We start from the raw sequence: 14,985 nt of genomic DNA, 5'->3' as shown, positions 1-14,985 counted from the left end.
GCCACTGGTACAGGTTACACACACTGGTACAGGTTACAGCCACTGGTACAGGTTACAGCCACTGGTACAGGTTACACCCACTGGTACAGGTTACAGCCACTGGTACAGGTTACAGCCACTGGTACAGGTTACAGCCACTGGTACAGGTTACAGCCACTGGTACAGGTTACACCCACTGGTACAGGTTACACCCACTGGTACAGGTTACACCCACTGGTACAGGTTACACCCACTGGTACAGGTTACACCCACTGGTACAGGTTACACCCACTGGTACAGGTTACACACACTGGTACAGGTGTCAAACAGTAATAATATAAGCAGCCCCTATTTGATGTCAAAGCCAAGCGTTCCCTCATTAATGGCCTTGTTCCCATACTGACTTTCTGTTTGACTTTCACAGTTCCCAGCTCGTCCCCCAAAGATGTGACTGTGGTGAGCAAGGAGCTGAAACCACGTACCATCATAGTCAACTGGCAGCCCCCCTCAGAGGCCAATGGAAAAATCACAGGTGAGACCACACACACACACTCTTATCAGGTTTATTCAGTCAGAGAAACAAGTGGTCTGAAACAGTTCTCTAACCTTCTCCTCTCCCCCATCTACCTCTATCTCCTCTCCTCCGATCTCTCGCTCCTTTCCATCCATCTCCCTCTCGCTCCTTTCCCCCATCTCTCTCTCTCCTTTCCCCCATCTCCCTCTCGCTCCTTTCCCCCCATCTCTCTCTCTCCTTTCCCCCATCTCTCTCTCCTTTCCCCCATCTCTCTCTCTCCTTTCCCCCATCTCTCTCTCTCCTTTCCCCCATCTCTCTCTCTCCTTTCCCCCATCTCTCTCTCTCCTTTCCCCCATCTCTCTCTCTCCTTTCCCCCATCTCTCTCTCTCCTTTCCCCCATCTCTCTCTCTCCTTTCCCCCATCTCTCTCTCTCCTTTCCCCCATCTCTCTCTCTCTCTCCTTTCTCCATCTCTCTCCTTTCCCCCATCTCTCTCTCTCTCTCTCCTTTGCCCCCATCTCTCTCCTTTCCCCCATCTCTCTCTCTCTCCTTTCCCCCATCTCTCTCTCTCTCCCCCATCTCTCTCTCTCTCTCTCTCCCCCATCTCTCTCTCTCTCCCTTTCCCCCATCTCTCTCTCTCTCTCCCCCATCTCTCTCTCTCTCCTTTCCCCCCATCTCTCTCTCTCTCCCCCCCATCTCTCTCTCTCTCTCTCTCCCCCATCTCTCTCTCTCTCTCCCCCATCTCTCTCTCTCTCTCCCCCATCTCTCTCTCTCTCCTTTCCCCCATCTCTCTCTCTCTCTCTCTCCTTTCCCCCATCTCTCTCTCGCTCCTTTCCCCCCCATCTCTCTCCCCCTATCGCTCCACTAGGCTACATAATCTACTACAGTACTGATGTGAATGCGGAGGTGCATGACTGGGTGATAGAGCCGGTGGTGGGCAACAGGTTGACCCACCAGATCCAGGAGCTGACTCTGGACACCACCTACTACTTCAAGATCCAGGCCCGTAACTCCAAGGGCATGGGCCCAATGTCCGAGGCCGTACACTTCCGCACCCCCAAGAGTAAGTGTGGGGGGGATCCCTGGAGGTTGATAGGCTCTGAAAGGTTGAACATTGGGATGATTGTATTAAATGTTCTTATTGGTTGAGTTAATATGCGTTGTGATGGGCTGAATGGTCAAGATTCAAATAATTATCTTAGCTTCTCTTCACTGTAGCTGGCTGCATTCTCAATCCCTTTTCTATAGATGCTGGTAAAGAACATACCATTCTGTTGAGCCGAGCCTGCCCTCTCTCCTGCTCTCTTTCTCGCTCTTGCTTTCTTTCTTTCTTTCGCTCTATCCCTCTTTCTCTTTCTTTCTCTCTCAATCTCTCCTAATCTCTCCCTCTCCCCTCTCTCTCTGTCTCTCTCTCCTTTATTGATGCTCACACCTGCTTGCCTTACCCCTCCAATGCTGTACCCTTTACCCATCTCTCTCTACCCCCCTCTCTCTCTACCCCCCTCTCTCTCTCTACCCCCCTCTCTCTCTCTACCCCCCCCTCTCTCTAGCCCCCTCTCTCTCTCTACCCCCCTCTCTCTCCCTAGCCCCCTCTCTCTCTCTAGCCCCCTCTCTCTCTCTAGCCCCCTCTCTCTCTCTAGCCCCCTCTCTCTCTCTAGCCCCCTCTCTCTCTCTAGCCCCCTCTCTCTCTCTAGCCCCCTCTCTCTCTCTAGCCCCCTCTCTCTCTCTAGCCCCCTCTCTCTCTCTAGCCCCCTCTCTCTCTCTAGCCCCCTCTCTCTCTCTAGCCCCCTCTCTCTCTCTAGCCCCCTCTCTCTCTCTAGCCCCCTCTCTCTCTCTAGCCCCCTCTCTCTCTCTAGCCCCCTCTCTCTCTCTCTAGCCCCCCCTCTCTCTCTCTAGCCCCCCCTCTCTCTCTCTAGCCCCCCCCTCTCTCTCTCTAGCCCCCCCTCTCTCCCTCTAGCCCCCCCTCTCTCTCTCTAGCCCCCTCTCTCTCTAGCCCCCTCTCTCTCTCTCTCTCTCTAGCCCCCTCTCTCTCTCTCTAGCCCCCTCTCTCTCTCTCTACCCCCACTCTCTCTCTCTCTACCCCCACTCTCTCTCTACCCCCCTCTCTCTCTCTCTCTCTCCTTCTCCCACTGCTCTCCTTAACTCCTCTAACCAGTGTTTGCTTTGTATTTTCTCTCCCTGGCTACTGTCTCCTTTGGCCTGTTTAGCTGAATCCTCTGACAAAATGGCTAATGACCAAGGTAATTCCCTCTTCCCTTCCATTCACTTCTTCTCAATGATGACTGATTGACTGTGCAGATTGTGTTCTTTTTCCTCACTCACGTGCCTAAAGCCCTTCATCTGCGTTCTGGTAAGGTGAAATAAGTCAGGTAGTATTTAATTAACTGGGTGTAATAACTGGTGGTTTTGTCTCCTATCTCAGCCAATTTGCCAGTTAAACCGGGAAGTAACCAACCACCTCTTGACCATGGCTTTGGGTCTTCACACGGTAATGGCCTTTTCAGGTCACCATTGCCCATTCTGATTTGATCAACTCAATTGGCTGCAGTGTGGGTCCATTTCATTCCACCTCCATACATGGATGTTAGTGTGAATAGGGCTTTGTTCAGTTCCATGGTACATTGGATTCATTTCTGGACTGAAGCTGAAATGGAATTGACACCAATTCTGCATTGAGCACTAATGTCTTTCTCAGCTAAGATAGTGTGCAGGAACTGAACAAACCCCTATTCACATAAGTAACACTTTATTTGGATAGTTCTAAGTAGATGGTTTGTAGATGTTCAACTGTCAACATCTGAACTAACCCTTATCCTAACCCTAACCTTTACCCTTACCCTAAACGTAACCTTTACCCTTACCCTAGCCCTAACCCTGAACTTTACCTTTACCTTAACCCTAGCCCTAACCCTAAACTTAACCTTTGCCTTAATCCTAGCCCTAAACTTAACCTTTACCTTTACCTTAACCCTTACCCTAGCCCTAACCCTGAACTTAACCTTTACCTTAACCCTTAAACCTAACCCTTACCTTTACCTTTACCTTAACCCTTACCCTAGCCCAAATCCTAAACTTAACCTTTACCTAGCCCTAACCCTAAACTTAACCTTTACCCTTACTCTAACCCTTAGCCCTAACCCTAAACTTAACCATTACCCTTACTCTAGCCCTAACCTTAACCCTAACTAGTCCTAGCCTTTACCTTCACCCTTGCCCTAATCCTAAACTTAACCTTTACCTTAACCCTTGCCCTAAACTTAACCTTTACCGTAGCCCTAACCTTTACCTTAACCCCTAACCCTAAACGTAACCTTTACCTTAACCCTAGCCCTAAACTTAACCTTTACCTTAACCCTAAACTTAACCTTTACCTTAACCCTAGCTCTAAACTTAACCTTAACCATTACCCTAACCCTAAACTTAACCTTTACCTTAACCCTAGCTCTAAACTTAACCTTTACCTTAACCCTTAACCCTAGCTCTAAACTTAACCTTAACCATTACCCTAACCCTAAACTTAACCTTTACCTTAACCCTAGCCCTAAACTTAACCTTTACCTTAACCCTAAACTTAACCTTTACCTTAACCCTAGCTCTAAACTTAACCTTAACCATTACCCTAACCCTAAACTTAACCTTTACCTTAACCCTAGCTCTAAACTTAACCTTTACCTTAACCCTTAACCCTAGCTCTAAACTTAACCTTAACCATTACCCTAACCCTAAACTTAACCTTTACCTTAACCCTAAACTTAACCTTTACCTTAACCCTTACTCTAACCCTAAACTTAACCTTAACCCTAACCCTAAACGGAACCTTTACTTTAATCCTTACCCTAGCCCTTATCCTAACCCTAAACTTAACCCTTACTCTAACATTCACCCCAACCCTCATTCTAAACCTAACCTTAGCAAGCAGTTGCTTATCAACAGATAGTTTGTTGATAGTGTGACCATCCATGGAGCATCTATATGGGACTATCCACATAAAGTGGGACAGAAGTAATTCATGAAATGTAATCTAACCCAAACCCCTTATACAAGTCTCCTATTGGTCTGAAATATTAGTCATCATTCTAAAAGAAGTATAATGGGAAATTAATGAATGGACACACAAACAAATGAATTGTTAAATACGCTATTTGATCTCCAATGAGGACATTAATTATTATGTGGATAAATAGGATTTTCTTTCTCACCTCTCTGGTCCATTTTGTTCCAGGAAAACCAGGAATTACAGGAAGTGGGGACAACCACATCCTGGTCATCGTCGTCATCATCTCTGTGGGAGCGTTCACCATCATTGTGGTGGTTGTGGGGGCCTTCCTCTGCACACGACGCACCACCTCCCACCAGAAAAAGTGAGCTGGTGCGCTGTAGCAATAATGTCTCTTAGGTCACTAATGTCCCAGCCAATACCAGACCAACAACACAGGGTTATAACACACACACAGAATACCTGAGAGGAGCAGAAATGTCTGCTTTCCTTTATCCACCTACCTTTCCTTCTGTCATCTTTCACTTTCCTTTCCCTACCACTTAATATGATTCCCCCTTTTCAACCGACATGACCCCTCCCCCCTTCAACCGTCATGACCCCTCCCCCCTTCAACCGTCATGACCCCTCCCCCCTTCAACCGACATGACCCCTCCCCCCTTCAACCGACATGACCCCTCCCCCCTTCAACCGACATGACCCCTCCCCCCTTCAACCGACATGACCCCTCCCCCCTTCAACCGACATGACCCCTCCCCCCTTCAACCGACATGACCCCTCCCCCCCTTCAACCGACATGACCCCTCCCCCCCTTCAACCGACATCACCCCTCCCCCCCTTCAACCGACATCACCCCCCCCCCTTCAACCGACATCACCCCCCCCCCCCCCTTCAACCGACATCACCCCCCCCACCCCCCCCCCCCCCCCCCCCCCCCCCCTTCAACCGACATCACCCCCCCCCCCCCCCTTCAACTGACATCACCCCTCCCCCCCTTCAACCAACACCCCCCCTTTATTGCTGGTGGCCAGTAATAAACTGGTCCTGAACATCTCTAAAACTAAGAGCATTGTATTTGGTACAAATCATTCCCTAAGTTCTAGACCTCAGCTGAATCTAGTAATTTAATGGTGCGGTTGTTGAACAAGTTGAGGAGACTAAATTACTTGGTGTTACCTTAGACTGTAAATTGTCATGGTCAAAACATATAGATTCAATGGTTGTAAAGATGGGACATGTCTAGCCATAATAAAGAGATGCTCTGCTTTTTTGACACCACACTCCAAAAAGCAAGTCCTGCAGGCTCTAGTTTTGTCTAATCTTGATTATTATCCAGTCGTGTGGTCCAGTGCTGCAAGGAAAGACCTAGTTAATCTGCAGCTGGCCCAGAACAGAGCGGAACGTTTTGCTCTTCATCGTAATCAGAGGGCTGATATAAATACTATGCTGCCAGTCTCTTGGCTAATAGTTTTTATAAGAAACATTAATATGTTGGAAATCCCAAATTGTTTGCATAGTCAACTTACACACACTTATCCCACCAGACATGCCACCAGGGGTCTTTTCACAGTCCCCAAATCCAGAACAAATTCAAGAAAGCGTACAGTATTATATAGAGCCCTTATTGCATGGAACTCCCTTCCATCTCAGATTGCTCAAAAAAACACCAAACCTGGTTTCGAAAAACAGATAAATCAACACCTCATTGGCAAAATAACGCTCCCCTATTAGACCTTGTTAGCTTGTGTCTATACATTGATATGGAGGCTACTTCTGCCTTTACAAAATATGTATGTAGTTCTGTCCTTGAGCTGTCCTTGTCTATTAGTGTTCTGTATCATGTCATTCTGTATCATGTTTTGTGTGGACCCCAGGAAGAGTAGCTGCTGCTTTTGCAACAGTTAACGGGGATCCACCTCCCCCTTTTCAACTGACATCTCAACCCCCCCCCCTTTCCTCTTCTCTAACCCATAGGAAGCGGGCGGCCTCCAAGTCGTCCAACAGCTCCCACAAGTACAAGGGCAACTCCAAGGACCTGAAGCCTCCAGACCTATGGATCCACCACGAGCGGCTGGAGCTCAAGCCCATTGACAAGTCCCCCGAGCCCAACCCGGTGATGACTGACACCCCCATCCCCCGCACCTCGCAGGACATCAACCCCGTGGACCCCAGCCTGGACAACAGCCTGCTGCAGAGACGGAACTCCTACCGAGGTCAGATTGATGTAATCAGTTTGGGGATTCCTTTGTCTGTGTTTTGAAGAGGCTGTCTTTGTCGTTGTCATGCTAAACATTTCCTGCTTTTCATACATTTAACATTTCATACATTGTGTTTAGAGGGAAGAATCACCACTAACCAAACCCAGCCTCACGACTGAGTCACAGATTTCTCTCAGGAGCCAGATTACCAAATCCTTCGATTGTTCCTGTCAATCCAAGAACAGTTACATTTTCAGACGTTCTTCATTCAGAGTCACTACCAATAGTGATCAAGGAAAAAACTCTGACTTGCAGGCCACGAATCAGAAGACAGCATATCTGCGCTGGCAGGGCGCCGGGGGATGCGGCCTAAAATGATGATGCCCTTCGATACGCAGCCCCCCCAGCGTAAGTGTGTGTTTGGGATCTGTGCTCTCATTGGTCACACTGAGGTCAATAGATTATTTACCACTCAGACTATCGTACTGTTCAGCTGAAAGGAAAAGAATATGCTGGTTTCTCCCTCCCGTGATAATGCACTACAGTCAATAGACTGAGCGCACTACAGTCAACATGTGGTTCTATAGGATCTGTTTCTATATTTTAGCCTTCATCTCATTTCAGTTTAACACATTCATTCACTACCAAATTATGCTGCCAATTCAAATGTCCATCAGACGCACTCTGTGGAGTTATTGTATACGTGTGTATGGTTAAATACTACTGCTTTATGGTGTCACTATGAACCTGGCCTGTGTGTGTGTGTGTGTTTGAACAGCACTGCTTCCCCACCCCTTCGTCAGCACGGCTGATTAAATGTTGTCTCTGTGTGTGTGTCCATTCACAGCTGTGATTAGCGCTCACCCCATCCATTCCCTTGATAACCATCACCACCATTATCACACGGGCAGCCTGGCATCCCCGACACGCAGCTACCTCCATCACCACCAGGGCAGTGCCCACCTGCGCCCGCACGTCTGCGCCACCCCCATCTCCTATCTAGACATGGTGGGCTCCACAGGTGAGAGACCGCTGCCGCCCGCAGGATGGAGGAGGGAATACAAGCGGGCAGCGCCAAGGGCCCACCTGGTCGTTCTGTCTGTCTTTCTGGCCTGATTTTGAGGAAGAACACAGGAGCATTATCTTTCATCTTCATGTCCATCCGATAATCTGTGGGTCCACTGTGGGCTGTCACATCCTTTTATCTGTGGGTCCACTGTGGGGCTGTCACATCCTTTTATCTGTGGGTCCACTGTGGGGCTGTCACATCCTCTTATCTGTGGGTCCACTGTGGGGCTGTCACATCCTCTCATCTGTGGGTCCACTGTGGGGCTGTCACATCCTCTCATCTGTGGGTCCACTGTGGGGCTGTCACATCCTTTTATCTGTGGGTCCACTGTGGGGCTGTCACATCCTCTTATCTGTGGGTCCACTGTGGGGCTGTCACATCCTCTCATCTGTGGGTCCACTGTGGGGCTGTCACATCCTTTTATCTGTGGGTCCACTGTGGGGCTGTCACATCCTTTTATCTGTGGGTCCACCGTGGGGCTGTCACATCCTCTTATCTGTGGGTCCACTGTGGGGCTGTCACATCCTTTTATCTGTGGAGCGGTCTCATTTCATTGTTCTTGTGGCCTTGTCCACTATTCACTTGCCAATACTCATTAGTGTGTGACTTGCCTAGTTAAATAAAGGTCAAACAAATAAATAATAATAGTAATTTATAATACATTAAGCCAGTCATGACACCTTTGAGTGTTGCAGAACCAAACAACCTTGATAACAAATTTATTCCATATTTTCCACCAAACTCATCAGGCTTCATCCTGACGTTGATACTAACGCCTCCTATTTATGGACACAACCACTCTAGAACCCAGGCTATACACATACTGTCTCAAACACACCATCCACTGACCTGTCCCCCCCACACTCCTTTTGTGACTGCAGAGTCGGTGAGGAACACCCCCAGCACAGAGCCCCTCCCACCCCAGGCCCAGCCCCCCTGCCAAGCCGAGCACCAGCACCCGGAACCCGAGGGCAGCTACCAAGACTCCACGGCCACCGACGATGAGCCTAGCGCCAGCGGCAGCTACTGCAGTGCCGGCCAGCCCCCCACCGCCCACGTGCGCCCCACTCACCCCCTCAAGAGCTTTGCCGTGCCCGCCAACCCCGCCGCCATCTTCGAGTCGCCCGCCCTGCCCAGCATGCCGCTGCTTACTCAGACTGGTGAGGAGCACATCACGCATACATACATACATGTACACACATATGCACACCATGCATTAGGACAGGCGTATGTACACATACAGGTAACTGCCAAAATAAAGGAAACACCAACATAGTGTCTTAATAGGGCGTTGGGCCACCAAGAGCCACCAGAACAGCTTCAAGGAGCCATGGCATAGATTCTACCAGTGTCTGGAACTCTATTGGAGGGATGTGACACCGGTCTTTTTTTACCCCTTTTTTCTCCCCAATTCCGTGGTATCCAATTAGTAGTAGTTAGTCTTGTCTCATCGCTACAACACCTGTACGGGCTCGGGAGAGGCGAAGGTCGAGAGCCATGCGTCCTCCGAAACACAACCCTACCAAGCCGCACTGCTTCTTGACACAACGCACATCCAACCCGGAAGCCAGCTGCACCAATGTGTCAGAGGAAACACCTGGCGACCTGGTCAGCGTGCACTGCGGCCGGCCCACCACAGGAGTCGCTAGTGCGCGATGAGACAAGGACATCCCTGCCGGCCAAACCCTCCCTCCCATACAGCCAATTGTGCGTTGCCCCATGGACCTCCCGGTCGCGGCCGGCTGTGACAGAGCCTGGGATCGAACCCAGAATCTCTGGTGACACAGCTAGCTCTGCGATGCAGTGCCTTAGACCACAGCGCCACCAGGGAGGCGTGACACCGTTCTTCCACTAGAAATGCAATAGTTTGGTGTTTTGTTGATGGTGGAAAATGCTGTCAGGTGCTGCTCCAGAATCTCCCATAAGTGTTGGATTGGGTTGAGATCCAGTGACTCTCTCTCTCTCACACACACACACACACACACACACACCCTATGCTCCTTTGATACACCTGTTTCAAAGTCACTGAGATCTCTTCCATCCATGGTAGTCAAAATAATGGGCAACTGTAGACACCCTAAGAATGATGGGATGTTAATTGCTTAATTAACTCAGAACCTGCTTACAATATACTTTGTATCCCTCATTTACTCAAGCGTTTCCTTTATTTGGGCAGTTTTCTGTACATGTTTTACACCCCCACTGCAGATGAACATACACTGTTGGTAGAGCTTCTTGAGAAAGGAAAGGAAACACATTTAATGAAGATGACTTGTGATTCCCTCTAACTATCAATCCCTTTGGAACTGTGTCTGTCCTGCCTGTCCTGTCTGTGTCTGTCTCTCTTTCTGTCTGTATCTCTGTCTCTCTCTCTGTCTGTATCTCAGGGCCCCAGCTCCACTCAGTAAAGACAGCCTCCATCGGCACCCTGGGCAGGGTACGCCCCCCCATGTCAGTCACGGTGCCCAGTGCGCCAGACGTGCCCGAGACCAGCAAGATGCTGGAGGATGTAGACAGTGTGAGTACTGCTCCCCCCAGGTCTTAGTGTAGAAAGGCTACAACATGCTGATTATGACTGTGAAATCAGCTGGCATATCATGTCATGTTGGTTGTTATTGTAGTTTGCACACACTTTAAATACAGGAAGTACACATGAATTACTATGTCATGTTGGGGTAAAAACCTGGTCATAGATCAATCAAACCCATTGAACTAGTGAATATATTCCAAGATCATGTCATGTTTCTTTTGGACACAATCCTAAATGACATTTAATCACATTTCTGTTTCTTTTCTCTCTTTATTCTTTGCAACTTGTTGCCTCCCTCACTGTTTTATGGTGTTATCGTTGGCTGCTTGTGATCATTGATATTATTGCATTCAATTTCTAATACTTCCTCTAAACCCATTGGAATGGTTTTGCCCATGATAATTCCCCTTAACCCATTGGAATGGTTTTGCCCATGATAATTCCCCTTAACCCATTGGAATGGTTTTGCACATACATTGATGTCTTGCCCCCTTTCAATGCCTTAACATATTGGTTGGCTGTTGATGCTGCTTTGTTTGTCTTGGGCTTGGCTTCATGCTGCAGTCCCATTGACCAATTCCCCACCCACCCTTTATTTTGTAAACCTCATTACTCCCACCCCCTCCAAAAACAAACTGACCCTCTCCTCTCCCTTCCCCAGGTCCTTGCCTCCCTCCCCTCCTGTTCCTCCCTTGCTCCCCGCAGTAACCCTGTTCCTTTCCCTCAGAGCTACGAGCCTGATGAGTTGACAGAGGAGATGGCCCACCTAGAGGACCTGATGAAGGACCTGAACGCTATAACCACAGCCTGAGAACCACACGCCCACTCATTACGCTGCTCACACACATACAAGCAGACACACACACACACACTGCCAGCCCTCAGCAAACTGGGAGCCCGATGCCCCGGTACAAAATGGATACCGTAAATGGATCTTACACACCCCACTCAAGACAAACAAAAAATCTCAACTGAAACTTTTCAACTTTTGGCTTACCTTGCTCAGTCTCAGGAAGGAGATGGCCATTTTAAAAAGCGACAGTTCACCTTTTTATGAAGAAACATTCTCAGAGACGATATCTAACATTGGTCGCTTTCAACCAGAAGATTGTGAATTTTCTCAGCACAAAAACTGAAATGCATCAGAAGGTTGCTCTCATACTTTGATTGCCGGGGAGACCGCTCCTATGGTTGCCGGGGAGACCGCTCCTATGGTTGCCGGGGAGACCGCTCCTATGGTTGCCGGGGAGACCGCTCCTATGGTTGCCGGGGAGACCGCTCCTATGGTTGCCGGGGAGACCGCTCCGACAGACATCATATTGTGATTCCAAGTCAAGAGGAAGAGTCAAATATGCCGGTATTTCATGTTGGTGCTCACGAAACACAATCTAAACACAGTGTTTGTTTAATTAGTGTCACTTATTTGTGCGTTTTTGTATATCTATTGCCCTGTTTCAGTGAAGTGAACGTTGGACAACAGTCCCCTCCATTTCCATAAAAGCGGTAATTTTATAGCTATCATTTTGATCCAATGACGTCTGTTTTCCCTACTCTGTGTTATATATTGTGCCAAGTCTCTTATTATTCTCTAATATGCCATGTATGTTTTTTACATATCCGTATAGATATGTACATATGTTTTTTACATATCCGTATAGATATGTACATATGTTTTTTTAAACGGCCTCATTCTATTCCCCCCCCCCAGCCTAGCCAATCATTTCATTTTATTTGGGAGGAGAGTGACAAAATAGACCCTCAAACACTCACTTTTCATATCTTGTGGGGAGATGCCTTGCGTGTTAGTCCATTACATTTGAATGGTTTATTGCGTTCTCTGGCATTGTGTTGCCCCTTTATACATTGAAATGTTCAGTCTTTTTTTGTTTGTGGGAGCTCTGTTTCAAAAAGCCTTACGAAACGTGTCCGTACGTTTACATTGGAGATGACTGTGCCCTCTGTGGACGTTTTCCAGTTACACTGTGATCCCTCTGACACGCAGCATCACCACTCTCAGGCCAGCCTGGCCTTGGAGTGCCAAGTAGTAGGGCTTGTTAGCTGGTGACCTTTCAGAACCATCTGTGGGACATGAACCCTCCAGAGGCTGCTGGACTCGGAGTGCCTCACCCCGCAATCACACATCCTACCCAGTCAGTCGTTTCAATGGAATGGCAATATATCATATGAAAGTGCTATGAAATGGATGTCTTGTTTCCAAGAGCCAATATTTGGTTGAAGAGGTCTGTTTTTTGCTCTTTATCTCTCTCTGTCATGTGAAAACCAGGTTTTTCAATCAAGGATAAGTGTTTACTGTTATCTGAGGTCTGTTAAAGAAACACTGCTTCATCGCTCTTTTTAAATGCTACTTGCAACGATGTTGGCCTATTGAATGGGACTCCCAGATTCAGATTTTTTTTTTACATGTAGTTTGTTTTGTATGAAGAAAAAATAAACTTGTTCTGTACACAATTCCAATGTAAAAAAATTAAATATGATAATGTAAGAAGCTAGTTTTTCATCTGCCCTCTTACCCAAAGAAATGTAATTGCAATCCTAGTTACATGCTCTACTTTTGTGAATACCATGTTTCTCATAATGTACATCGTCATGAATGTCAATATAACTGTAAGAGATTTTACTTATGGATACAAAAGGAGCATGTATAAAAAGAATGAAAAAGAAAGTGGACCGTGGGAAAAAGACAGGACGCTAACCCGTTGGGAATAACCTATTAAGTTGTAGACAGTCAAGCCTGTATTGCACTTTTTCACAATTTTTGAAAAAAAATAATCTTCCATATCTTGTGTTTTAAATATAAAAGCGATGTTTCTGTAAAGTAGTGTCCTAGGTTAGCAGCAGGCAGCTGGTCTTGTTTTAATGGTCATTTGTTTTTGAGATATGAAATTGAGCGGCAGGTTTTACTGTGCTGCTGAGGTATTCTGTTGCTTGTTTCTGTACAGAGATCTCTTTGCTTTCTGTAGGATATTCTGTGGCTTAAAAAAAAAAAAGTTTGAGAAAAATGTTTTTTTATTTTTATTGGTGCTCTTATACATTGTGTATCCAACTATTATGAATACTAACAAAGTTGAAGCTTCTACTTGTCTGTTTTGTCATGCATGTCGTATTTTATTGGTTGTGTGTGTTTGTCGTACATGCGTGTGTGTGTGGGCGTCGATCTATTTCTCCATGAGACTTTTTAATGGATGCCTGCCTTCATAGACTAGGTGTAACATCGTAAATGGAAATCCGGGACACTCAAATAAGTATATGTTACGTTTGTATGGAAACACAAGACAAGGTGGTTACTTAAGGTAAAAACAAAAGGAGGGTGGATGGATGGGCGTTATAACGTCTAGGATTTACGTACAGAAAAATAGAAAATGCTCAAGGATCACCTTGCCTTACTTATTCTCTATAATACTTACCGTAGCTCTGCTTAATACCAGTAACCAGTCATTGACCTGTTGGCACAGGCAACACTTTCATATACTGAGAGTCAACTATATATAGGCTGGAGTGTGATTGTCAATGGAGGAAGGGGACCTGAGGAGACATTACCACTTAGATCAAAGAGACGCTAGACGTGTTCACTTCGCCTGGTCCTAGATCTGAAAATACGCTTAGCAATGTCTTCGCAGCCATTGTTAAGCCAAACTTCCCTTTTTTTTTAAATGAACTAAATAAAGAAATCGACAAACTTGTCAAACCAGCCAAAGGAGGTTAATAGTTTTTACATTTTAAATGAACCAAGCCAGTGGAATACGTGAGCTGCATGCAGGTAAAAAGATGTGCACATTTATGGGGCTGAAGAACAGTATCAGAACGAACCAGTGACTCTCGGCAGTAAATCCAGATCTCTGTGAAGCTCAGTGACATAAGTGTTAATGGGTAGGAGAGTGAAGGAGGACGACTGTCAGGACCGGAGATACTCAAGTCAAAGAGAGAGAGCTAGGACAAAGCTCTTGCATCTATACACATTCTATGCAAATGAATGAAAATTAAATTGTTTTCTTCCTTTGAAACTCATTTGATCTATTGATCTTAACTTCACCAGGCAATTCTATATTAACCCCCAACATTACTTGGCTAGCATAACAATAGTTTACCTATCAATTATTACATCTTAATGGGGTTGGCCACATATAAATGCTTAGAACGTGAGAAATCCTTCATCGGCAAGACAAACCTGTTCGGTCATGAGGACTCACACAGGGGAGAAATCATACAGATGTCCAGAGTGCAGCAAAAGCTTTTCTAAAGCCAGTCATTTGAAAATTCATCATAGAATTCACACAGGTAAAAAATATATCGGTGTAAACGATGTGGCAAATCCTTCAGTCACGAGGTTAAACATGTAGACTCACACAGGTGACAAATCACATCAATGCGAATAAAGTGGAAACTCATTGAGGGCGAGACCAGACTGGCCCTTTGAGTTCTTTCTGGTTTTCTCAATGGAAGTCGTACGTTGACGCGTCCATAACCATAACATTTCAATCCATTTTTCACATACAAAAATATCTGAGTTGAACTTTGGACGGGCCGAAGGATAAGTAACCATCCGTTTAGCGAATTAGAAAAGAGCATGCGTTTCACGTCACACACTCCACACGGACCAAAATGCATCCGTTTTAATTCGGTGTCCATTCTCCACGGGTCAGTACGGCCTTGACCTTGTAGTCAGAGCGGACATTTGGTCA

General features: G+C 46.7%; 1 protein-coding gene across 1 annotated transcript in view; it reads left to right on the top strand.

Moving 5' to 3' along the window:
* The window catches only part of LOC116359656 (neogenin-like), a 34,974-nt gene extending 21,377 nt beyond the window's left edge, over positions 1-13,597 (top strand). Inside the window, exons 9-19 of the mRNA XM_031812829.1 lie at positions 404-511; positions 1,360-1,554; positions 2,699-2,731; positions 2,914-2,979; positions 4,714-4,852; positions 6,463-6,701; positions 7,002-7,094; positions 7,534-7,707; positions 8,637-8,915; positions 10,143-10,273; positions 10,947-13,597. Of these exons, the coding sequence (XP_031668689.1) occupies positions 404-511; positions 1,360-1,554; positions 2,699-2,731; positions 2,914-2,979; positions 4,714-4,852; positions 6,463-6,701; positions 7,002-7,094; positions 7,534-7,707; positions 8,637-8,915; positions 10,143-10,273; positions 10,947-11,096 (1,607 nt within the window). The 3' untranslated portion in view covers positions 11,097-13,597. The remainder of the gene's footprint in view (positions 1-403; positions 512-1,359; positions 1,555-2,698; positions 2,732-2,913; positions 2,980-4,713; positions 4,853-6,462; positions 6,702-7,001; positions 7,095-7,533; positions 7,708-8,636; positions 8,916-10,142; positions 10,274-10,946) is intronic.
* Positions 13,598-14,985: the final 1,388 nt, after the last annotated feature.

This window comes from Oncorhynchus kisutch, unplaced genomic scaffold (genome assembly GCF_002021735.2).
Source record: "Oncorhynchus kisutch isolate 150728-3 unplaced genomic scaffold, Okis_V2 Okis03b-Okis08b_hom, whole genome shotgun sequence".
Taxonomy (NCBI): domain Eukaryota; kingdom Metazoa; phylum Chordata; class Actinopteri; order Salmoniformes; family Salmonidae; genus Oncorhynchus; species Oncorhynchus kisutch.
Note: the sequence above shows the minus strand (reverse complement) of the source record. Positions and strands in the feature narration are given on the sequence as shown.